Below are 25,271 nucleotides of genomic sequence, written 5' to 3'. Positions count from 1 at the left end.
CGAGGGGCTAGCGGTGTACTGGGCTCTCTGTTCCAAATAAGCACCCCACTTCGTCAGAGTTGGGGTCTGGGCAGTTCCCGATCAGGGTTGCTTTGTCCATGTCTGTACCCATCCTGCAACAGGGCATGTGGTCTGCACTTGGACCTCTTGCCTCCCCGTCAGGGGTTCAGTGGCAATCAAGGATGCATAAGTTGCTAGCAACTGTTTCTCAATCAGAGAATAACGACATTTAGCCCCTTTCCACAACTGAGACCAGAATCCTATGGGCACTTTCCGCTGCCCATGTTTCTGCCATAAGCCCCAGCCATATCCATCATTGTCCACATGGACTGTCAACCAGAAAGGGATGTCTGGATCTATAGTGCGCAGTGCTTGTGCTTGGGCCACTGCCCTTTTAGTTTTAACAAATGCACATTCGGTCTCATCAGACCAATTCCAGACTTTTCCCTTTTTAATCAGTTTATACAGGGGTTTGGCTATCTGGGCCAAATGAGGAATAAACACCCGCCAGTATCCCAGAAGACCTAAATAAGTCTGTAACTGTTTAGCTGTTTTAGGGCGGGAATATGCCTGGATTCTGTCCATTACTGCCTCAGGCAGCACTTCTGTCTTACCCGACCAGACAGCACCCAAGAATCTGACAGAGTATCCAGGTCCTCGCACTTTGCCCTCGTTCACGGCCCGCCCCCAGCCCGCCAGGGCTTCTCGCAGCGCTGTGGCCCTGGCTTCCAAATCTGAAAGAGAATCAGAGGTTAGCATTACGGCATCAATATAATGGAACAAGCGAACAGTATCCAGGTTGCTTTACGTACGTAGCCAGGTCCTGGGCCACCAGGCCATGGCACAGTGTAGGGCTGTGCAGATATCCCTGTGGCAACACAACAAATGTCCATTGTCTGCCTTCCCAGGAGAAGGCAAACTGTTCTTGGCTCTCAGGGGCTATGTCTATCGAGAAGAATGCATTAGCCAGGTCAACCACATAGTGACAAGTACCCAGTTCATGGGACAGTCGGTCCATCAAATCTGTTATATTCGGCACAGCTGTATGCATGGGGGGAGTGACTTTATTCAGTTTCCAATAGTCCACTGTCATCCTCCAGGAGCCATCTGGCTTCCGCACCGGCCATATTGGAGAGTTATATGGGCTATGCATAGCCGAATTATACCGGCTTCCTCAAGCTTCAGAATAGTCTGTCCTATTTCCTCATGGCCTCCGGGCAATCAATATTGCCGGACATTCACCACTCATGTGGCCTGTGGCAAAATCAAAGGTGCATGATGAGGATGCCCCTGTATAACTGTTTTCACCACACGGACTCTCAGGCGAAATTCCCCTTGAGTTGTCTGTATTTGCAATCCTTGCAAAATGTCTATCCCCAGAATGTATTCAGCTACTGGGGATATATGCACTTCATATGCAGCAGGGGGCAGATGGCCAATGCCCAAAATCAGAGTCACTCATTTAACACACATTTGCTTGTTTCCATATTCTTTTATATCAACCCATGGTCCCTGAAAACACTCCAGATTTCCATGCACCAATGTAATTTCAGCTCCTGTGTCTACTAGTGCCAGCACTCACTGTTTATTCATGGGGGACCAGTGAATAGTCAGCTCAACATGTGGCCTCCGGTCATCGGGGTGCCCCATGTCCCGAACACCTTGGCCTTCCTCCTAGTCTGGGAGGAAATCAGCAAAGGCCGCCTGTCGGGCCTGATGGGAGGTTGGCAATGGAGTATATTGTTGCTCAGGCCATAATTTCTTCCATAAGGCCATCAGCACCTCCAATGCCTGGCCATCTAATTTTACATGGTCTAGGCCAGCTGCCAGTAAATCACACCATATCTGCCGGTGATCTAGCTTTTGGGGCCCTCCCAAAATTGGAGCATTCCCCTTTTTCCTCCTTGGTGTGGACTTCCCTTTCTGTGTCACTGCACGGGAGGAGGGGTCTTGGATTCACCTTGAGTCTTGGTAGCACGTACCCCCTTTCAGCGCACCTCTATGTCCCCCAGATGAGCCAGAACCTCAGTTACTTCATGAATGGGGCAGTCTACATACGGTGCTAGTAGCGCCGCCATAGTCCCAAACGTTCCCTTTGGGCCATTAGCCAAAATCAAATCTTTTATTCGAGCTGTAAGGAGCTCATCGTCTGGATGCTCCCAGGGGCGGCGGGACCGGAGTTACACAGGCATAACTGCTCTCAGCGGCGGCGGAGCTAGGACCACGCAGACATCTTTCTGCTGTGCTGGGTCTCTGCTCAAGCTCCTCTTCTTTGCACTGCAACTCCTCCACTTGCATCTGTAAATCTCTCATGTCTTAGCTAGTATGCCGTAAAACAGATAAGAACATCCAGGCCACCCTCCCGGCTGCCTCTCGGTGGGCTAATGGGACATTATTTTCTAACAGCTCCAATGCCCTCCGGACGTCATCTGGCCGGGGCGCAACTGTGTCCCAATCCTCAGGTTGAGCCCATGTCAGCAAATAGGCTGCCACCGGGTACCATACAGAGGTAGGGGGCCACTTTGCTTCCATCAGAGCATCCCCATAAGGAGCAGGGGGTTCAGAAGGGGCACTCACCTCATCCTGCCGACTACGCCAAGTGTCAGCCGAGGGAGGCTGATGTGGGGTTCTAGGAGGTGAGTGGCCCAAATGAAAAAATGCACGAGGAGTTGCCATACTGCTGGACAGACTTCAGCCGGAGACACCATGGGTTTAACAACACCTTATTACCACAGGGAGGTGCGCCTATGATGCACCTGTCCTGCTTTTATCTGTTTTCTGTCAGCACATGCGCGGTCTGAGTTTCTTTGTTCATTAGGCTTACAGAATATCTCTAGCACGTGCGTACTTCTATTTTCTTTGTTCTAAATCTTATATAATTGATGCATGCGTGGAACAATTATTTACTGCATACTACAAACATGCTCTGATCGTGGCTTTGGGTCCCATGGCCTTAGCTCATCTCAATGCTCCAATCGTGGCCTTGGGTCCCTCAGCCTTAACTCATCTCAACACCAGCTTACACTGACTATACCTCCTATGTTGAGAAATGGCTCGGGACTTTAATGATGGGCCCTCAAGAAATGCCTGTTGAGTAAATTTAAACAGTGGGTAAATGATTACTCCTCCCAAGTATAACTGAGCACAAGGTGTGCCACTGAAAAGTAAGACAGCATCAGAAAGAGCAAGTTGTACCAATTTCAATTAGAAAGAGCTGGAGAAATTTAGTCTAATTTTATTGAAATTTTGTAGCCCTCAATAACAGCCTTAAGTTGTAAACACTGAAAATGTGTATCCACCTCTGACACTGCCTATTTTTCTTAGTAGAAGCATCCATCTTCTCCTGCATTTTTTAAATCATCACCTAAGAATTCAGTGGTTCCTCTGAGGATTTAGTATGACTCCAGGCCATCCTTCCTATGAAAACACTCTGGGTGACAAGAGGATTCCTTGCTCTCTGTGAACTTTATTCCTCTAGTTAAGCAAGTCTTTCTGGTCCTGAAAAGTCGGGAGGCTGATGGATCAGCCTGGGCTCCCAGGAACAATTCTGAGATTCCCAGCTGAGTATCCAGGCCCTTGACACAATTCAAGGAGCTTCTAGGAAGTAAAAGGATAAAAGCCACTATAAGTGACAGACTTGGGGGTAATTATTATTTTCCATTTCTTTCCTGAATATGTGCAGCTTGCAGAATTGGAAGTTTGGCACAGCAGTAATGTCTTTCTTAGGCTCCCTCATGCTTCCTTAAGATTTAAAATTTTATAAATATCTAGACAAATTAAAATTTTATAAATATCTAGACAATCCATATTTGAAAAGCAAGCATCCTCTCTGACCCCAGTAGGTATTGGGTGTTTCTTCTTGGTTTGGCTGCAGGGTTGTTTACTTGCTAGAGTTTAGAAATGTTGCCCTTTGTCTTTCTGTGTAACTGCTGGAGGTTCAGTTAATGGGAGCACTTACTGGCAACTGAATGTGAACTGAGGCAGGCAACTCCACAGTCTTGAGTTACATCTGTTACATTGTTTCTTCTTCCTTCTTCTTCTCCTTCTCCTCCTCCTTCCTCTTCTTTTAAGCAGGGGTTGCAGCAGTAAATACAGTCAACAGATTTAAAAGTATGCACAAGGCTGACCTGAAGTTTCATACCCAAAGAGGTAGTGAATCTGGCATTGGCCAAAAGGTTGCTGAGACCAGCAAGTTTGCACCATCTCCTCATGGAATGGAGTGAAGAGACAAAGCTGAGGCAGCCAGGCATGTCACTCTCTGTGCCACCTGGTTCTTCCCAGCCCCAGGTGCCCCGTACTCTGCCTCTGGAAGTTTCCTTTTTCTATTGAAAGGAGCTTCTCAGAGAAACCTCACTTGGTAGGCAATGCCTCGAGTGCAAGGTTTTATAAATGGCACTAACGACTCACTATGTGAAATGGTGTTGACTTGGTGGTGGTTTTAAAGTGAAACTGTAAATCCATGACTTGGCCAAAGCATTTGTGTGGATTAGGAGAGGTGAAGGCACAATTCAATTTACACCCCAAAGTAGAGGAGTTCCTGTCCCCATCTCTCTAGCCCAAAGCTTCCCGGATATGTTGTCTACTCCCTGCAGCTCAGTGGTCCACTCGCATGTTGATGCTGAGAATATGGGAAAAGGGTTAAGTGGAGAAGTAGCATCTATGATTAATAGGATTTGAGTTCTAATTCCTGATTTGTCACTAATTGGCTAGGTGACCTTGGGAAAGGGATCTCTCTCAGTCTCAGCTTCAACTGTCAAATAAGGAATAATAGGTAATATTCATTTTTGTTTAACATGCGCCCAAGACCATGCTAAGCATTTTTAATACATTTAATCAAAACACAGGGAAGACACAATTATTATCCTCCTTTTACAGACAAGGACATTGAGACTTTAAATCACTCAAGTCATTTGCCTAATGTCACATCGACAGGTGTAGCCAGGATTTGAACTTGGATCTCTCTATCCACAGCCTTAGCCACCAGGATGTAACAGTGGGTTAAATGATTGCTCTGATCCCTCTCAGCTCTAAAGTCCTAGGATTTTATGGTTTAAGTCAAAAATGAAGAAGGGGGAGGTAAAGAGAAGGCAAGTTCAGGTAGAAGGCTTCTACCCAGAGGGTTGGCTGGATGATGTTCAGCTTCCGTTGGTCTTCGGTTCTTCCTCTAGGTAGACACAGGAGGTGGGATGGATGGGAGATAGGTGACAGCCCAGAAGGAAAGGGTTCTACTAACGGTCTAGGCTTGGTAGCAATGAGCCCTCCCCTCCCAGGCTCGACCTTCTCATGAGATCTTGACCATGAGTTCACTTTGTAGTGTCGGTACCCCATCCAAATGGATTCTGAGGATCCACTGGGACTGGCATGGCATGACGTAAGTAAAAAGGCAGCTCCTACCCTCATTCTCATCCCCAACCCGAAGGAAGATGGTTTTACCTTGAAACTAATGATCAAAGTGTCCACACCTAATTTCATATTCATAGCTTGGTATTCTCTTCTTAAAAAACTCCCCTATTCCCGCAAATTACACAACTGCAGCTATGGAAAACCACTCTTGTTCTAACACGTTTTTTGTTAATTAGAATGCAGGTAATTTAAATAGACTGCAGTAGGGCTTCTTGATTTTAAAAATAGGGAATTGTTCTAAAGAAACACTGAATTTGAGTAATCTTCCTAGACTCTTCAATAGCCCCAAAAAGTAAGGTTCAGAAAATCACCCATTTATTTGCTATGTAGTTTTTTTTTTTTTTTACCACACTGTGGTAGGCTCTGTGGGACGCTTTTGTATTTCTAAAACAAAACAAAACAAAACAAAACAAAACAAAACTCCAGCGTTCTTCCAGAAAATAATAGATACCCTGGAAGCTTTCATTGAGGGCTGATCCATTGTTAGTCAGTTTGCTGATGATCAGATTGGTTACTAGGAACTTGGCTTTGAGTACCAATGTTCTTCAAAAGACAAAAACCAGTCCTTTTAATTTTTATCTTTAAATTAGCAATTATTAACATAAGTGCCCAGATATAAGGCAAAGAGTTTTTCTTCAAAAGTCTTTCCCCCAAGAACGGTTTTATCTTGTGCTTCAGTTTGTATAAAGTTTCTCATATTTTTAGTGTCCTCTCCATTATTTTATTATGAAAAACAAAGTCCTCTTTAGAGAACACATGTGAGCCTGAAAAAACCTCAGTCTTTGTTAGTTTTGGATGCTTGTAGAGATCAGCTGAAAAAAACTGGCACTTCTTGAAAAAAAAAAAAGGAGTCAAAACAGATTTAATCATAATACTAGGGTTGATAATCTCACATTTGGAAAAACTACATATCTATGTTAACAATTCAATGGTTAATTTGAAAATTTTATAGGAAATGTTTACCTTATGGAGAATATAAGTATCTATCATGTGTAATAGATATATTCAATATATATATTGCTTTTTTTAAAACAAGAAATTATCCTAATACTAGGTGACTGGATACTTGGATCCTGGGGTAAAATTTCCAGAGACAACATTAAATGCAGATGCAAAAATTTTCTTTTATCTAACATTCAGAAGGGAGTGAAAATTATGTGTTATGGAAAACTTACAGATGACTTGAAAAGTTGCTCCAGACATCATTAAGATACTGAGATAAAACTGCTTAGATAAAACTAGAATAGAAACATGTGGTTGCTGGGGGGAGGGGGTGGGAAGGGACAGACTGGGAGTTCAAAATTTGTAGATACTGATGGGCATATTCAGAGTAGATAAACAAGATTATACTGTATAGCACAGGGAAATATATACAAGATCTTGTGGTAGCTCACGGTGAAAGAAAAATGTGACAATGAATATATGTATGCTCATGAATAACTGAAAAATGTGCTCTACACTGGAATTTGACACAACATTGTAAAATGACTGTAACTGAATAAAAAATGTTAAAGAAAAAAAGCTATTCCCTAAATTGTGAAAAATGTGATTTCCAAACTAACATTTCTATTGCTTTAAGTGTGCATATGAAACATACTTAATAAATGTTACATACAGATACCTGATGACAATTTCACTTATACCCTTATAAGTTTATATATTCTATTCGTCAAAAACAAAACCTATAAAAGCCTTTTTGGCCTTTCTTGTTGGAAAAATTGGCAATCACTTTATATTGGAACATATAATTAATAAAAATTTCCATTAAAACACACCAAATTCAGTTCAGACAGGTTAAGTGATTTACATCATATTAAATATATCTGAATTTTCCCCTAGGATTGAAAAAGTTGTGAACTGCTTATGCAAAAACCCCGATGCACTTTTTACGCTGGTTTGCTTTCCCCGCGAGGAGGTGGCTCCACTTACTTTGCCAGATGGGGCAAAATGTTTCCTAATTCAATAGAAGGTGTGTTAACTTCCATCATCATCTAAGTGATTTATCAGGTCAGATGATATGTACTTAAAGGAATTTGAAGCACAATAAAGCTTTTCCTTATGGGAAGATTATTAATACTAACAGGCATTCCAGATTGCTCTTCAAGAAGCTGATTTTTATATTTGTAAAGTAAGAAATTCTTTTTTTTTTAAAAACATTTTTAATTGATTTACAATCATTTTACAATGTTGTGTCAAATTCCAGTGTTCAGCACAATTTTTCAGTTATACATGAACATAGATATATTCATTGTCACATTTTTTTCTCTGTGAGCTACCATAAGATCTTGTGTATATTTCCCTGTGCTATACAGTATAATCTTGTTTATCTATTCTACAATTTTGAAATCCCTGTGTATCCTTTCCCACCCTCCACCCCCCTGGCAACCAGAAGTTTGTATTCTATGTCTATGAGTCTATTTCTGTTTTGTATTTATGCTTTGGTTTTTTGTTTTTGTTTTTGTTTTTAAGATTCCACATATAAGCGATCTCACATGGTATTTTTCTTTCTCTTTCTGGCTTACTTCACTTAGAATGACATTCTCCAGGGACATCCATGTTGCTGCAAATGGTGTTATGTTGTTGGTTTTTATGGCTGAATACTATTCCATTGTATAACTATACCACTTCTTCTTTATCCAGTCACCTGTTGATGGAAATTTAGGCTGTTTCCATGTCTTGGCTATTGTAAATAGTGCTGCTATGAACATTGGGGTGCAGGTGTCATTTTGAAGTAGGGTCCCTTCTGGATATAAGCCCAGGGATCTTACAGTTAAGTCTATTCCTAGTCTTTTGAGGAATCTCCATACTGTTTTCCACAGTGACTGCACCAAACTGCATTCCCACCAGCAGTGTAGGAGGGTTCCCTTTTCTCCACAGCCTCTCCAGCATTTGTCACTTGTGGGCTTTTGAATGATGGCCATTCTGACTGATGTGAGGTGATACCTCATTGTAGTTTTGATTTGCATTTCTCTGATAATTAGTGATATGGAGCATTTTTTTCATGTGCCTATTGGTCATTTGTATATCTTCCTTGGAGAATTGCTTGTTTAGGTCTTCTGCCCATCTTTGGATTGGGTTGTTTGGTTGTTTCTTATTAAGTCATATGAGCTGCTTATATATTCTGGAGATCAAGCCTTTGTCGGTTTCACTTGCAAAAATTTTCTCCCATTCTGTAGGTTGTCATTTTGTTTTACTTATGGTTTCCTTTGCAGTGCAGAAGCTTGTAAGTTTAATTAGTTCCCATTTGTTTATTCTTGCTTTTATTTCTTCAAGGAGAAAATTTTTGAGATGTATGTCAGATGATGTTTTGCCTATATTTTCCTCTAGGAGGTTTACTGTATCTTGTCTTATGTTTAAGTCTTTGATCCATTTTGAGTTGATTTTTGTGTGCGGTGTAAGGGAGTGTTCTAGCTTCACTGCTTTACATGCTGCTGTCCACTTTTCCCAATACCATTTGCTGAAGAGACTGTCTTTATTCCATTGTATATTCTTGCCTCCTTTGTTGAAGATTAGTTGACCAAAAGTTTGTGAGTTCATTTCTGGGCTCTCTATTCTGTTCCATTGGTCCATATGTCTGTTTTTGTACCAATACCATGCTGTCTTGATGACTGCAGCTCTGTAGTATTGTCTGAAGTCTGGGAGTTATTCCTCCAGCCTGTTTCTTTCTCTTCAGTAATGCTTTGGCAATTCTAGGTCTTTGGTGGTTCCATATAAGTTTTATTATGATTTGTTCTAGTTCTGTGAAATATGTCCTGGGTAATTTAATAGGGATTGCATTAAATCTGTAGATTGCCTTGGGCAGTGTGACCATTTTAACAATATTGATTCTTCCAATCCAGGAGCATGGGGTATCTTTCCATGTTTTAAAGTCTTCTTTAATTTCCTTCATCAATGGTTTATAGTTTTCTGTGTATAATTCTTTCACCTCCTTGGTTAGATTTATTCCCAGATATTTTATTACTTTGGGTGCTATTTTAAAGGGGATTGTTTCTTTACTTTCTTCTTCTGTTGATTTATCATTAGTGTAAAGAAATGTAACTGATTTTTGAATGTTAATCTTGTAACCTGCTACCTTGCTGAATTCTTCAATCAGCTCTAGTAGTTTTTGTGTGGACTTTTTAGGGTTTTCTATGTATAGTAACATGTCGTCAGCATATAGTGACACTTTCACCTCTTCTTTTCCAATTTGGATCCCTTTTATTTCTTTCTCTTGCCTGACTGCTGTGGCTAGGACTTCCAGGACTATGTTGAATAGGAGTGGTGATAGTGGGCATCCTTTTCTTGTCCCAGATTTTAGTGGGAAGCTTTTGAGTTTTTCACCGTTGAGTACTATGCTGGCTGTAGGTTTGTCATTATAGCTTTTATTATGTTGAGATATGTCCCCTCTATACCCACTTTGGTGAGAGTTTTTATCATAAATGGGTGTTGAATTTTATCAAATGCTTTTTCTGCATCGATTGAGATGATCATGTGGTTTTTGTCCTTTCTCTTGTTGATGTGATGTATTACATTGACTGATTTGCGTATGTTGAACCACCCTTGTGTCCCTGGGATGAACCCCACTTGGTCATGATGTGTAATCTTTTTTATATGTTGTTGGATTCTATTTGCTAAAATTTTGGTGAGGATTTTGGCGTCTATGTTCATCAGTGATATTGGCCTATAATTAATTCTCTTTTTTTGTAGTGTCTTTGCCTGGTTTTGGTCTCAGTGTGATGGTGGCTTCATAGAATGAGTTTGGGCATATTCCCTCCTTTTCAATCTTCTGGAAGAGTTTGAGAAGGACTGGTATGAGTTCTTCTTTGTATGTTTGGTAGAATTCCCTGGTGAAGCCGTCCGGTCCTGGACTTTTGCTTGTAGGGAGGTTTTTTATTGCTATTTCAATTTCATTTCTAGTGATCGGTTTGTTCAAGTGGTCAGTTTCTTCTTGATTCAGTTTTGGTGGACAGCATGTTTCCAGAAACTTGTCTATCTCCTCTAGGTTATCCAGTTTGGTTCCATACAGTTTTTCATAATATTCTTGTATGATATCCTGTATTTCTATTTTATTTGCTGTAATTTCTCCATTATCCTTTCGTATTTTGCTAATTTGTGCTCTCTCTTTTTTCTTCTTTGTGAGTTTGGCCAGAGGTTTGTCGATTTTATTTACTTTTTCAGAAAACCAGCTTTTGGTTTGATTGATTTTTTCCTATTGTCTTTTTAATCTGTATTTTATTTATTTCCTCCCTAATCTTTATAATTTCCTTCCTTCTGCTGCCTTTTGGGGTTTTTTGTTCTTCTTTTTCTAGTTCATTCAGCTGGTGGGTTAAATTGTTTATTTGAGATTGTTCTTCTTTTTTGAGGAAGGCCTGTATCACTATAAACTTCCCTCTTAGCACTGCCTTTGCTGTGCCCCATAAATTTTGTGTGGTTGTGTCTAAAGTAAGAAATTCTGTTACCCACTTAAACAAGTTAGTTGATATCATCCAACAGGTCACAGACTGTTCAGTTTTTTTTTTTTTTTTTTCCAGTGGAGGTACTGGGGATTGAATTGAACCTGGGACCTCATGCATGCTAAGCATGTGCTCTCTCAGTGAGCTATTACCCTCCCCTTCTCTGTTCAGTTTTTTAAACCCCTTTTCTCTCTGTGCTTCAGTCTACATTTATTGCCTTATCTGTCCTAGGATCTTCCTTGTTGCTGGATGGGGAATGGAGATCGATCATGGCATGTAATTTCTGACTGCCTTTGCAGCACTGTCTTCCCATTTTTATCTCTCTGGCTCTGTGGGAACGCAAATAGCTCTGCTGGTTCTTGGCCTCTGAGAAGCAAGCCTCAGCCTGGAGTCTAGAACTCAGGACATCTAACAAGTAACTGATACATCTCCACAGTGGGAAAGTGCCTGGAGGAATCCCAGTCCCCTTCTCTGGAGTTCTCTCTGCAGGGAAGTCCTGGTGGCCTCAGCGGTTCTCTAATGGCTTCAAACAGATCGTGCACACGTATGTGTCTTTGTATGCCTGTGTGTGTGTTTTATTCACCTTTATCTATTTGTTCAATGAGAGGGTTCCTCCACTGCAAGATACTTTTTCACAACCAAAACTGGAAAGCTGGTTCAACAGAGTAATGTAACAAACCATCTGTATCAACTATTCCCTGCCCTTTCCATATGACTATTTCAGCATACTTGCTTCAGAATTCTTTTTTAACTTCTGATTGAGATCTCCATTTATTTTTCAAAACACGGCTATTTTAAAAATAGCTTTAGATATATATAAAATTTGCAAAGATTGCTCTCACCCAGTTTCCTCTAGAGTTAAAATCTTTCAATGCACAGTTTCATGTCTTATTTGATTTCAGGCAAGTTTGCATGGATCATAATTTCAAATACTAGTTCTTTTCCAGTATTTTATTTTGTTTACATTTTCTTGAGAGTATTTATTCCTATGCTGAAACTCTTTCCACCTTTTATGATTATCACTTCCTTTTGGGATCTTTTCCTTTTTTGTCTTCCTCTTTATAGCTCTTTTATTCTCATCCTCTGCATCCTTTTAAATACTTTGCATCAGTTATCACATAGACAACTTTCAGTCATTTTTGAAATAATTTTTGTCTTTTTATTCCATTTCTTTCCAGTATTCTGTCAGCTCTTTTCACAATAATTTGTCTGTTTCTGGTCAGAATTTTAGATTTATGGAGTTACAGTGTTGTTTCATTCCTGCAATTTCTCATTTAGTGAAATTTGATTCATGTTGGGGTGTCGGTATTTTCTTCGGCTTGCTGAGTTTTTTAAAAAAGCATTTTCATTCGCTGAAAAAGTTTAATACATATTCTCTGTGTGTTGTGTGTATTTCTGTTCCGGATGAAGTCTGTTGGATTTTCCTGACCCAGAAAACAGGTCATTCTACTGGGGGCCAAGGCGGCTTGGTGCTTACTTTGCGTCCTAGTTCAAGAGCGCCCTCTTCTGCCGCTATAGTGAAGTGCAGTTTAGAAATTAGTAACTGCACGGTTGGCGGTTCCTCATTGTTCTGATTCTTTGATACCACGTGGTATATGTAGGGCTCTTCTCTTCAGTCGTTTCCTTTCTTCCTTTTATTTTTTTTTCTTTTGCGTGGCATCAGGCCTTCAAGGGATGCTTCCCCCTTTCGAAGGTGACTTTCTCTCCCCTGGAGATGTGCCTTCCGAGCACTACACCTCTCTGGTCCCTTCTGCTTCGGCAGCCCCTTTCCTGCCACTTACCAGTCACCACAACTCCGCCATGGAGGTCTCAAAAAAAAAAAAAAAAAAAAAATCCATTCACTGGGAGAAGAGAGCCCTGTTGCTAATGTATAAATGTATTTTTAGAACTTGTTGGAAGCACTTTCATAAGAGATTTTTAATCAACAACAGATGGTTCAATACAGTCACTTAAGTGCTGCTCATTTAAATAAATTTTTAAATACTTGATATATAACAGTGTCTAAGAAATAATACCACAAATTTAACCATTCCTACTGTTCCCCTTAAAGAATAAAATGGCACAGCTGAACACAAACCAGGCTACTTGTACTCCTCCCCAACTGTGTCTGCTCTCTCCTCTTCTGGTTTCCTCACATACACACAAGATATAGTATCATTTTACATATTTCTAACTTTACACAACTTTACACAAATAAAACACTTGTTCTGTCCTCTATTTTTTGAGATTCATCATGTGGATATGTGTTTCTCTACTTCATTGATTTTTAACTATTATATATTATTCCACTGTGTGACTATAATGCAGTTATGTGTCTATTCTTCTCTTTATAGGCATTAAGGTTTCTTTCTTTCTTTGCTATTAGTAACAATTTCTGTAAGCATTCTCATATACAGTTGACCCTTAAACAACATGGGTTGGGGCACTGACCTTCTGCACAGTCGAAGATCCACGTACAACTTACAGCCAGCCCTCTGTACCTGTGGTTGAGCACCTGTGGGTTCGATCAGCCGTGTTTTACATAGTGCTGTAGTATTTCTCATTGAAAAATGCACATAAATGGACCTTGTAGTTCAAACTCTTGTCCAGGGGCCAACTGCACATGTTCTTGCGTGCATGGGTAAGAGTCTACCTCTAGGAGTGGAGTTTCTGGGTGGTGGAATATGAATGTCTTCAACTATAGGAGATATTGTCAAACTGTTCTCCAAAGAAACTGTAATGATTCACTCTGCCAAAGCAGGACATGGGAATTCTTATTGCTCTATCTCCTTGATGAAATGATTGCTAAGGTTTTTGATTTTTTGCCAATCTGTGCATGAAATTATTGTGATTGTGTTCTGTTTTTTTTTCCAGTTTTACTGAAATACAATTGACGAAACATTGTACAAGTTTAAGATGAACAACATAATGATGTGACATCTATTGTGAAATGGTTACCACCACAAGTTAGCATCCATCACCTCGCACAATTATGGCTTTTTTTCCTATGATAACTTAAAGACCTACTCTCTTAGCAACTTTCAAATATACATATAGTACTGTTAACTATAGTCATCATGCTGTACATTACATCCCCAGAATTTATTCACAGTAATCAAAACTATGCTACTTGCATAAAAACAGACACATAGACAAATGGAACAGAATCAAAAGCTCAGATGTAAACCCCAGAATATACAACCAACTAATATTTAAGACAGGTGGGAATACTCAGGGGAGAAAAGACAGTCTCTTCAGTAAATGGTGCAAGTAAAACAGATATTCACATGTAAAAGAATGAAACTAGACCCATCTCGTCACTCACAAAAATTAACTCAAACTGAATTAAAGAGTTAAATGTAAGACCGAGAATTGTAAAAGTCCTAGAAGGAAACAAAGAGAAAGCTCCTTGACATTAATCTCTGTGATGCTTTTTGGATACGACACCGAAAGCACAAACACAAAAGCAAAATAAACAAGAGGGATGATGCAAAACTAAAAAGCTTCTGCACAGAAAAAGAAACAGCCAACAAAACAAAAAGGCCACCTACCAAGTGGGAGAAAATATTTGCAAATCACACATCTAAGAAGGGGTTAATACCTAAACTATATAAGTACCTCATACAACACAGTACCAAAAAAACCCAAACTATCTGATTTTAAAATGGGCAGAGAAATTGAATAAAGATTATTCCAAACATAACTTACCAATGGCCAACTGGTACATGAAAAGGTGCTCAATATCACTGTCTGGAAAATGCAAATCCAAACCATGAGGTAGCACCTCATACCTGTTAAAATGGCTATTTTCAAAATGACGAGAGGGAACAAGCATTGGCGAGGATGTGGAGAAAAGGGAACCCTTGTGCACTGTTGGTGGAAATGTAAATTGGTGGAGCCATCGTGGAAAACAGTACGGCGGTTCCTCAAAAAATTAAGAATAGAAGTACCACATGATCCAGCAATCCCATGTCTGGGTATATAACCAAAGGAAACCAAATTGGTATCTTGAAGAGATATCTGTACCCCTTCCCATGTTCACTGCAGCATTACTTACAATAGCGAAGACATGGGAATAATCTAAGTATCCATCTACAGATAAATGATATACAAAGTGTGGTATCTTGATAGATCAATAGATAGTGAAATATCACCCAGCCATAAAAAAGGAAATCCTGACATCAAGGATGGAACTTGAGGGCATCATGCTAAGTGAAATAAGTCAGACAGTGAAAGACAAATACTGTATGCTATCACTTAGATGTGGAATCCAAAAAAACGAACTCAGAGAACAGAAGTGGGGATGGAGGAAATGGGGGAAGGTGGTCAAAAGCTACAACTTCCCATTATAGGATAAAGAAGTTATTCTGATTTTAAACTAAATAACCCTTATTATAGGTGAGACCGGGCACCTTTTCATATATGTATTGCTATTTATGTCTTCTTTCCTGTTAGTTTCTTGTTGGCATCTTATGCCCGCTTTTCCATTTGATTCCGGTTTTTTATTAACATGTGGAAATTCTTTACATATTCTTGACCCTACCTGTTTTATATTTTGTGGGTTAAAATGTCTTTCCCAGTCTGTGCCACTTCTTTATGTTGTGTCTTTTGATTCATAGAATTTTTAAGTTTTAATATAATAAAGTTTATCACTTTTTTGTCTTATATGATTTTAAACTGAAGTACAGTCAGCTCACGACGTCGTGTCAATTTCTGGTGTGCAGCATAATGTTGCAGTCATGCATGTACATACATATCATTGTTTTCATGTTCTTTTTCATTACAGGTCACTACAAGATATTGCATGTAGTTTTCTGTGTTCTGCAGAAGAAACTTGTTGTTTATCACTCTTAAAGTTTGTATTTGTTATGGCTTGCTTTAAAAGTATACCCTAAAGAATAAGGATTCCCTAACCCTCAGTCACAAAGTTGTTTCCCTATGTTGTCTTGTCTTCTGTCAGTTCTTAAGTATTATGTCATATCTAAGCTAGAACTGACTTTTGTATATGGTGTAGGAGCCAGGTATCCAACTGTATTTATTTCACCTGAATAACTAGTTGACTTGGCAGCATTTAGTCAGAGGTCTACACCCTTTTCCCACTGATTTTTAAATGCCAGTTCATTTATAAATTGAGTTTCCAGATACGTGGGATCTATTTCTCAGCTCTCTATTCTGTTCCACTAGTCCGTTGCCTCTGTCACGAATTTAAAGCACGCCAAAGCCCTGCCTCTCTCAGCCACTCTTGACGCCCTATTTTTAACTGTCCTGATATATGTGGCTGACAGCCATTCCATTAGCACATGCTTACTACTAGAATTTCAGTTCCCTCTTATTTTTTTTCCTTCTAGGTGTTCCCTTATCTTACTGTGAGCCAAACTCTACGTATGTGATTCATCTAGTATTTCTAGGTGTTTTTTAGTTGGAGAGGGTTTTTTTCAGATATTTAGTCATCTGCATTTTGTTCTCTTTTTATCAACAAATTCCCAAAGTTTTTTCTCCTTAGAATTGGCCTTTATTACTCAGTTCTTTGAAACTGTTCGCATCATGATGACATAAGCCCTTTCCCAGCGTCACAGAATCTCTCTCGCCGTCCGCATGTATTAGCTGTCTTTCTCCAACTCCAGCACACGCCATAAGGCTTGCTGGATGAGAAAGTCTGCTTGAGGAATCTTTTGCAAGTGACATCTACCAGGTTGTTGATGAAATTACCTGTGTGCTACTGCCAGTCCTCCAGAATAAAACATTTTCATTTTTTGGCCATAGGTATTTGACATCTGTTTTGAAAGACAGCCGGGGAGTTTCTTCAATCACAAATCCACGGTTAATGTTGCTTGCCTTTGTTTGGGTGACATTGCTTCATCCCTGCTTAAAAGAATGATTGATGAAATATGGTTACAGCTGTTCTCAAGAACGTCAGACTGAGAAAAGTTCTGCAATAGGGGCCATAAGCATGCAAATGTCAGGTGATGAGATCAACTGAAATCTTTCTTTGGGGGGTTGTGTAAGTGCTAGGCTTTTCTGGCCTCTTCTCTTTTGAAACTAGTCCCAGCATGTTGGGTAGTTGTGACCAGCCACAATTCTCACAAATGGGCAGCCTGTAGGGTCATTTTACCTTTGTAAGATCAAGACTCTAGCAGCAACTTACAGCCCATTTAGTTTTAAAATTTAAAAAAAAGTTATATAAATAGTATTTGTTTCATAAGTTACGCTGTAGAATTTTGAGGTTAGTTCATGAACTCTGGAGTTGTGACAACCTCTTACCCAGTTTGACCTGTGGCAATTTCCTTAGGTTTCTGAACTAGTTTCCTCCTCTGTAAAGCTGAATAATGCTGGTTCCTATTTGTGAGAATTAAATGAATGATAATGATAAATTACTTAGTATATGGCAAGGATGGAATACATTTTGGCTTCTATATTATATAATATTTATAGAGATAACAAAGTATCCAGCATCCCAGAATTGTGATGGTATTTTTACTTGATGAAATCTACTTTCTATTTTTTCCTGATTTTCCCCCCTACTTATTATTGCTGTGGAAATCTTTGACTGCTCTAAGATTACATTGCTTCAAGACATTTTTTTTTTGCCCATCTCTTCCTGTGGATATATGAGTTACTTCTATCTTTTTCTGTTATGAAAACACTTCAATGAGCATTTTTGTAGAAAATTTAGTGTACAAGTCTTCTAGGTTCCTTAAGGGTACATTTCCAGAATTTAGGCTAATGATATGCACATGAATAAAGCTCTTGATATATATTTCCAAATTACCTGCAACTTATACACACTCCATCCTCAGTGAACAGAGGACTGAGTTCCCCTTTCTTCCTCCTCCTAAAATATTTACAAAAAATTATCTCTGGCAATAACATCTACAAAATATATCCCAAGTACGTCTACAGCAGTTCATACACTTTTTGGTTGCAACATTGCTTTAATACTTCTAAAAAGCATTGAGGTCCTGTGTGATTTATCTGCCAATACTCACCATGTTAGAAATTAAAATTACAAAACTTTAAAGCTTTTTAACTTATCTTGACATTAATAAACCCCTTGTATGTTGACATAAAGCATATATATTTTACATCAAAGATTCTATTTTCCCCAAAAAACATGGCAACAAGAGTGGCATTGTTTGACACTTCGGCAAATCTGTCCAATGCCTGGATTATCAGAAGGCAGCCAAATCCCCACTGCTGCTTGTGTTCTCACTGTGGCAATGCCCCATGCCACACATGGGGTATGGAAACTCAACTAGTCTCTCATGAAAAAGTGGAAGTTCAAAAGGCAAATGATATTTTAGAATTACCCTGAAAATCACTTGAACCTCATAGGCCACCTGGAAAGTTCTCAGGAATTCCTGAGAGAGCCCAGACTCTGCTTTGAGAACCACCGACCGATACTGTTAAAGATGTAGTGGTATCTGTCTTTCAAGGGAAAGAGCAAATTTAACTTCGAGATGTTGTGGAACTCAGTACGAAATCTTAGTTTGAATTGTTGAGGATGCCTTTAAACACTTTTTATGCTGATATAAATCACTGAAAATATACCTTTTACAAATAAATTAGTTGTTACTCAGCTAACTGAGGCGTTTCTTTGGACTGTTTCGTGACTATTGCTGTGCTGATGACACTTGTTTTCATGAACTTTTTTGATGGATTGTCGTTGGTTTTGTTGAACAGGCACCATGTTTTTCTTCCCCAAATGTAGCATGGGGCCCATCCTGCGTTCCTGACGGTGCTTTACCGAAAAGGAAAGTATGAGCTGCACCCAGTGCAGTCATTTGTGTCAAGCACAACGCCCCTCACGTAAGTAGCTTCCTTAGGTGGGCGGTGGGAAGGACGGAAACTGAAGGCAAGAACATGAAGGCATTATCCTCCTGGCTGGTGAACTCTGGTCCAGCACAGGGACAACAGTAGAGATACTGTCAGTTCAAGAACACACTCACACACCCCTTTCAATATCCTCCTCTCTCCTTTCCTCCGAGATGTGCTTTAACTGTTTCCAGCTCGGAGCCTGCACGGCCCTGGCATCTCCTAGCTAATACTGACTGTGAGTGCGTTTTCTTTCATCCTGAGTCACCTGGGAACTTAACATTCAGCAAACCAACCAGATCAGAGAGTCTTTGTAACCACCAAAAGGGAGCGTGGGTAGCATTAAATGAAGTGTTAGGCCTATGTTGTTAATGTTTCAAATCAAAGATCCGGATTTGCATCCCTGAAGCTGACAGTTTGTCAAAAGAGCAAGTTGTCTGTTTCATAAAGGATTTTGGAGGCACTCCCAACGAACTTATTGATGACAGGGAACTTTTACAACAATGTAGTCCCAAAGTGCTGGCAGATGCACACAGCGCTAGTAATTACATGTAGGCAACCAAGGTTTTTTTTTTTTTAATGTATCATGGTCTGTGGAAATGGTAGATGGGCAGTTCTCGGAGCCTCCTTACCCAAGAGGGCAGAGTTTCACTTCTTTTCCTTTGAGGCTCACCTGTGAGATTTTTACTGAATTAGAATGGAGCCTGGACACAGAACTTGTATCAATGAAGGATGAATAGAGAATATATTTCTTAAAAAAATATATATATATGGTTCAATATGCATGTTTTAGGGATGGTATAGCTCATGGTAGAGTGTGTCCTTTGCATGCACGAGGTCCTAGGTTCAATCCCCAGTACCTCAGTTAAAAATAATAATAAATAAACCTAGTTACCCTCCCCCACAAATATGCATGTTGTATCACACAAGAAATATTTGTTTAAAAAATTGATGCCATCGGATCCTCATCTTCTTAGGGGGTCAGCAGATGTGGACCGCGACTTCTTAAGTATGGAGGTTAACTGGGTCTGGGGAAGCGCTGGCTGTTTTGTGAATTTTGCTCCAGGGCACCTAATCACGTTCTGCCTCCTGAGACGTCTCTACTGACACTTGGTTCTTCTGATAGGACTGAAGTCCTAACATTCTAGTTGCTGACCCCAGGGATGTGAACCCACAAATGGCTCTTCCTAGCCTAGCTTTCTCATAGCAGGTACAGAGGGCCAGCTTTCGGCCCTTAGTCACCATCATATACGGTCATGCATGTCTTCTGTTGTGCCTGGGCTCTGTCTCCTCTGCGCAGGTTACCTGAAGCCAGGTGCTTGGGCGTGTGTTTTATTTCCTGTACAAAGTCTGGAACTGAGCCTAGGGCCACAACAGGCAGCACCTGTGACTAGGAATTTACACAAACAGAAAAAAAAAAAAAAAAAAAAAAAAGTGGAGCCAACTTCCAGTAACTTGAGAACAGAGACAATCCTGTTTATCTCTGCCACATCCCTGCACTCAGTGATCACCACCAATCCATCACTAAGTCCACCATCTGCCTCCCAGTTCTATCTGTCCATCTCTCTCCATTTCTACCCCAACCATCTGAGCAAGTGTGACCCTTGCAGGGCTGAACTGTCTCTGTTTCTGGCTTAGCAGAGAGTCAGAATCAAAGAAACACCAGTCCGACATCTGCCCCACATGGAAAAGTAATCCAAACCACTGTGGATGTAAAATCATGTATGCAAAAGCTACATTTTAATAATTAAGCCTTGCACAACAGTGAATTAAGCGTGCCATCTACAGAGTCTGCTTCCCAGGATCCAAGCCCGTGGCTGACTAGTTGTGAGGCTGGGAGCAGGGGTCTCGTCTGCGGCTCACCTGTCGGAGGAAGGTACGCTAAGAGTCCTTCCCTCCACTTGCTGTGGTGAGGGTTAAACAGGGTCGTGTGTAGTAAACAGTCTGACACATAACAAACCACATGCGATTTTTACAAACAAAACACAACCAAAAAAAGTTCACTTACCCAAGGCTCTCATGACTTCGTTAAATTAACACTTGTTAAGAAGAACCCCGAGTGTTAGAAAGGGAGCTGAGGTTCAGCAACAGATCACAAGAGAAACTGAAATAGAGAAGTTCATGATTCACAGGTCCTGGGGGACGTCCACAGCACACCTGAGGGGCCCCGCGGGGAGGTTGAGGCTGGGGTGCAGGCAGAGAGGTGGCAGGACCCGAGGCACCTGCCTTTATTAAGGGGTGCTTTATGCATGAGTGGAGGGATGGGGGGACGGTCCCGGGCTAAGGCCAGATTGGTCAATTCAAACTGCAAAGAGTAGGTTTTGGTTAGCTTCATGGGAGTCATCTAAGGGGCACACGAAGGAAGGGTCTGGGAGGTCGGGAGGAACCTATCACGAGGGCTGTTAGGAGGGTCATATAAGCAGCTCACCCTTACTGTTGATTCTGCGTGTGGTTGCAGGAGGGGTACTGTCAGTTCAAGGCTCCCACTGGCCACCTGGCCACACTGTGTAGATGCCAGGCAGCAACATTATACAGTCTTTTAGCTAAACTCTCAAAAGTTCTCAAAAGAAATCTCCTTAAAACCAGACATAAAAGAGAAATCACTCACAGGGATATTCCACTCACAGAATCCAACCCCCCACCCCCACCCCCCAAAAAACCCTAATATTCTCACCCTCTCCCCAGTGAATCAAATCACAGTCGCTACCCACATCCATTGACTTCCGGTCTCCAGATCCCAAGCATTCTCCCCAAACCCTGCTCTCCGGATTCTCCTCCTCCCTTTGCCCCTGCCCTGTCCCCTTTCTCAGTCTATTCTCTCTTCACCTCTCTGTAGCTCTCAGCGCTTTCCAATAAAAATGAAATCAGGCCTGAGAAAGCCTCTCACCCCTCTCCTTCCCGCCGCTACCACCACACTCGGAGCCTGGCAGCCAGACTGAAAGCCTGTGGCGGGCAGGAAAGCTCTGGCTGCCCCCAGCTTGCCCAGGCTGCCTCCTCTCTTGCCTGGACCGTCGTGCTGCTCTGTGCTCTCCTTCTGGGGCCCTGACCACACACACATCAGACTGTTTGATATTGCCCCCTGGCTCTCAGGTGTTCTGTCTTTTTCAGACTCTTTTGTTCTTTGTGTTTCAGTTGCATAGTTTCTATCAACCATCTTCAAGTTCACTGATTCTTTCCTCAGCTGTGTCAGGTCTACCGATGAGACTGTCAAAGGACTTCCTCATTGTTGCCGCTTATTTCTAGAATTTCTTTTGGACTCTTTCTCAGAGCCTTCACCTCTCTGATGAACTTCCTCATTTGTTCATGTATGTTGTCCACCTTTTCCATGAACTCCTTTAACGTGTCAGTCATAGAAGCTGTAAGGTCCCTGCCTGATGGTTCTAACATCTGGGTCTTATCTGAGCCTGATTCTTTTGATTGCTTTGCCTCTTGATAATGGAGTTATTGTTTGCTTCCTTGTGTGTCTGATAATTATTTTTATTGAAAGCAGGATATCATGCATAAAACAGAGACTGATATAAATATTTTTCACACCTGGATTTGAGCACATCTCCTCTTCTGCCTAATGTGTGTGGAGTTGAGTCAGTTGACACTGGAGATGAGCTGTGTTTGGGTTTTGTTGTTACTGTGGTTACTTCAGGGCAACACTGCTCCCAAGTTACTGTGAGTTTACTGTGGAGGCTGGGTTGCTGGAGAATTTTTCTCAATTTTTCAGTCTTCCCTGCACCTCACAGAAGAGTCTCTCTCCAGGTTCTCCTCAGTGACAGACAGCTGTTGCTTGTTACCCTGTGTGAGATGCTGCCCCAGGGGGACACAGGGAAGTCTTGGACATCCTGTTCAGTCCTGAGCTTCTATCTCAGGCGGGCCTTCTGTGCCTGAGCCTCCCAGGTGGGACTTTCTCAGTGTGCCTGCTCCTTCTCCTTGTGTGTGGTTGGTTTGGGGTAGAGCTTCCCAGGTCCTCCCCAGAAGTAGAGGACTTCTTCTTGGTTTTTGTATAGAATTGTGGGCCCAAGACCATTTCCTATTCCTTTCCCAAGGGTGGGGGGTTAATGCTCCTATCACCCACCATGGGTCTTCACATGTGCCCAGGGGGTGGAAGTGTCTGATGCCCCCCCTCCAGCAGCTGAGTTTTTGCTTAGCAGGAAGGAAGGACTTGGGCAAGGGACAGGGTTAGTGCCCATCTCATGGTCACTAATTTCCTGCTGCCCACCTGCCCCACAGAGAGGGCTCTTTCTGGCCTCCTGCCTTTGTCCCAGTCTTTCCTGTGAACCCCTAGAGAATTCTAGGGGGTCTCCAGCACTTTAACATCTGAGCTGATTTCTTCTTATCCGCATGAGCAGCAGACACCCCCTCCTCCCATGCGCTGCCCACGCGAGCCAGTCCACACATCCCACCTCTCCTTAGAGAGGCCTGGCCCTCCTTGGAATTCGGTGTCTAGTTTGCCTTGCAAACTCAGCTCTCTGATGAGTTCAAGGAAAAGTTATGATTCTGCAGTTTGTTGGACTTCTGTTCCTTGCTAGGCTGGGAGTGGCGCTCCTAGTTTTCTGTATTCTGGGCGGAAGTGGGAATTCTTGCCTGGACTATTGAAAGAACCACTGAACCAGTCTTCTCGTAGACCCTTTGTCTCCCTCAATCCATTCCCCGCATTAAACCCAGAGGGGTAACAGTCAGGTCTGGTCAGGACGTGCTTTACCTTCAGTCCTCTTGGTGGCTTCCTGGCTCTCTTATGATGACTAAAGTCCTTCATGAAGCCTAGACGTGGCCCTGGCTTACTTTCTCTACCTCAGTTTGTCTCAACATCCCATTCACTCTTGGAACAACAGCCACGGGTTTGTGCTCGTTCTATTTCTTCCTCCCCGCATTGCTGCTCTCGCCTTCGCCAAGTCTTTCCTGTTCATTCAGATCTCAGACCCCACTCCATTTCCCAGGGAGACCCTGCCTGACGCAACCCACCCCCTACACTCCCATCAAGTGTTCACAGACCACCCTGAACTTGGTTCCACATCTCTGTAGTTGTCCAGTTACTTCATTAATGTCTGTCTCCCCAGCTGCCAGGAGGAAAGGGACTGTGTAAATGTATCCAAGTGTCCCTAGCAGCTAACTCAGCACCCAGAACCTAGCTCAGTCAATGTTTGCTACTGCTGTGATTAAACTGAGAACAGGTGGAACCAACTCAGGGGCCCTGCTTCCATGAACCTGCTTTTGTTCTGTACATAGCAACCCTCGGCCAGACAATGGAGGGCTGGAAAATAGAGATGCAGTCATATCTGGGGAACGACAGTTAGAGATGCTGAATATAACCAGCCTCACCCTGAGTTGGGCTGGGTGCAGGTGCCATCTTGCTGCCACCAGCAGTTTTAGAAGCTAGTTGAGCTTAGAAAATAGCCTGGACCAGAGTGGTTCTCAGACAGGTGCTGACAGGGAGAAGTACCATGGGTAAAAAAAAATGTATTCCTGCAAATAGCAAAATGGAAAGAAGTGAGGACACACCACGTTTAATTTAAATGAAGTTATTAACAGGAAAAGATTCTGGGGTGTAAATTATAAAGTTACCTTTTATGTTTGCAGCTTTGATACACCCTCAGAAACTGTTCTGTCTTGTGACTTAACATGCTCCACTGGATCTGAAGATACAGTAAAGGATATGCAAGGTGAAGCTGTTTTATGGTTTGGGGTATTTTATGGAAATATTTGTTTGATGATTTTCAGCTAATGTCAACTAGCAATTACTGCAGCGAGGAGAAAACTGGCCCAAGTATTTTTTTAGCATTGATGGAGAGATGTGGGTTGTGTGTAGTAAAATGAAAGAAGGCAGGTGATACCACTGTATCCTGACAGGTCTCAGAGAAATGAAAAATGCAGGATATGCGGAACGTGAGAACTTGGACGTAACTCTACCACTGGCGTCAGCTCCTAGAAAAGTTATCTGGAAATAAATATTTTGTTGTTGTTGGTGTTATTTGTTATTAAATATAATTTTGTTTATTTTTAGCCTGAAAGATGTAACCAGTGGAAGCTTTGACACTCACGTACCTCCAGGACACCGCTTCCATCTCATGCAACCTTCCAATGAGACCTTCCTCACGAACTACATAACCAAATGTCTGGAACTACTGATGCTCAACTGTTAGGTGTTCTCCCTTCTGGTCTTAAAATAACCCCAATGATCATTTGATACTCTTCTTCAGTTTTCAGAAGTAGCTCATGAGTTTTACTCCAAGATTGGAACATGATACATTGGCTTCTGTCTGGGTGATTTGTTATTTACAAATGTCTTTCTCCAAAGAGCACTGAAATATCTGGGGACAAAGGACCAATGGGTCAGCAGTATTTCTGGGAGGGTCCTTTGTCTCATTTGAGTCTCATCCGTGTTAAATTTGTCAACAAAAATTCCTGCTTGATCAGTTATCCATTTCTTCCCTTCAATTACCTGGACGTTGAAAATGACAGAGAGGGAGAGGCTTGAAAGGATCGCTTCATTAACACACTGTGGCTCACACATGATATCATTTTTTGAAATATAGTGTTGTCCTATTTAATGAAGAAATATAACCTACCTCTCTGTTAAAATACAAGAGTCCTGAACAATCACTGCCACCCGTCCTGGCAGGTTCTCAGAACTCCCTTGCCCTGGCCCTCTTCTAA

At 41.5% G+C, this 25,271-nt stretch overlaps 1 protein-coding gene across 1 annotated transcript; it reads left to right on the top strand.

The window, feature by feature from the left end:
• The first annotated feature begins 1,620 nt into the window (after positions 1–1,620).
• On the top strand, positions 1,621–24,757 carry OLAH (oleoyl-ACP hydrolase). The gene is given in 9 exon segments (XM_074357989.1): positions 1,621–1,723; positions 2,407–2,509; positions 7,243–7,307; positions 7,310–7,372; positions 16,439–16,678; positions 18,523–18,569; positions 19,014–19,177; positions 24,195–24,293; positions 24,619–24,757. Coding segments are annotated over 9 exon segments (1,023 nt in total).
• The last annotated feature ends 514 nt before the right edge of the window (positions 24,758–25,271 follow it).

This window comes from Camelus bactrianus, chromosome 35, assembly GCF_048773025.1.
Source record: "Camelus bactrianus isolate YW-2024 breed Bactrian camel chromosome 35, ASM4877302v1, whole genome shotgun sequence".
NCBI lineage: Eukaryota > Metazoa > Chordata > Mammalia > Artiodactyla > Camelidae > Camelus > Camelus bactrianus.
Note: the sequence above shows the minus strand (reverse complement) of the source record. Positions and strands in the feature narration are given on the sequence as shown.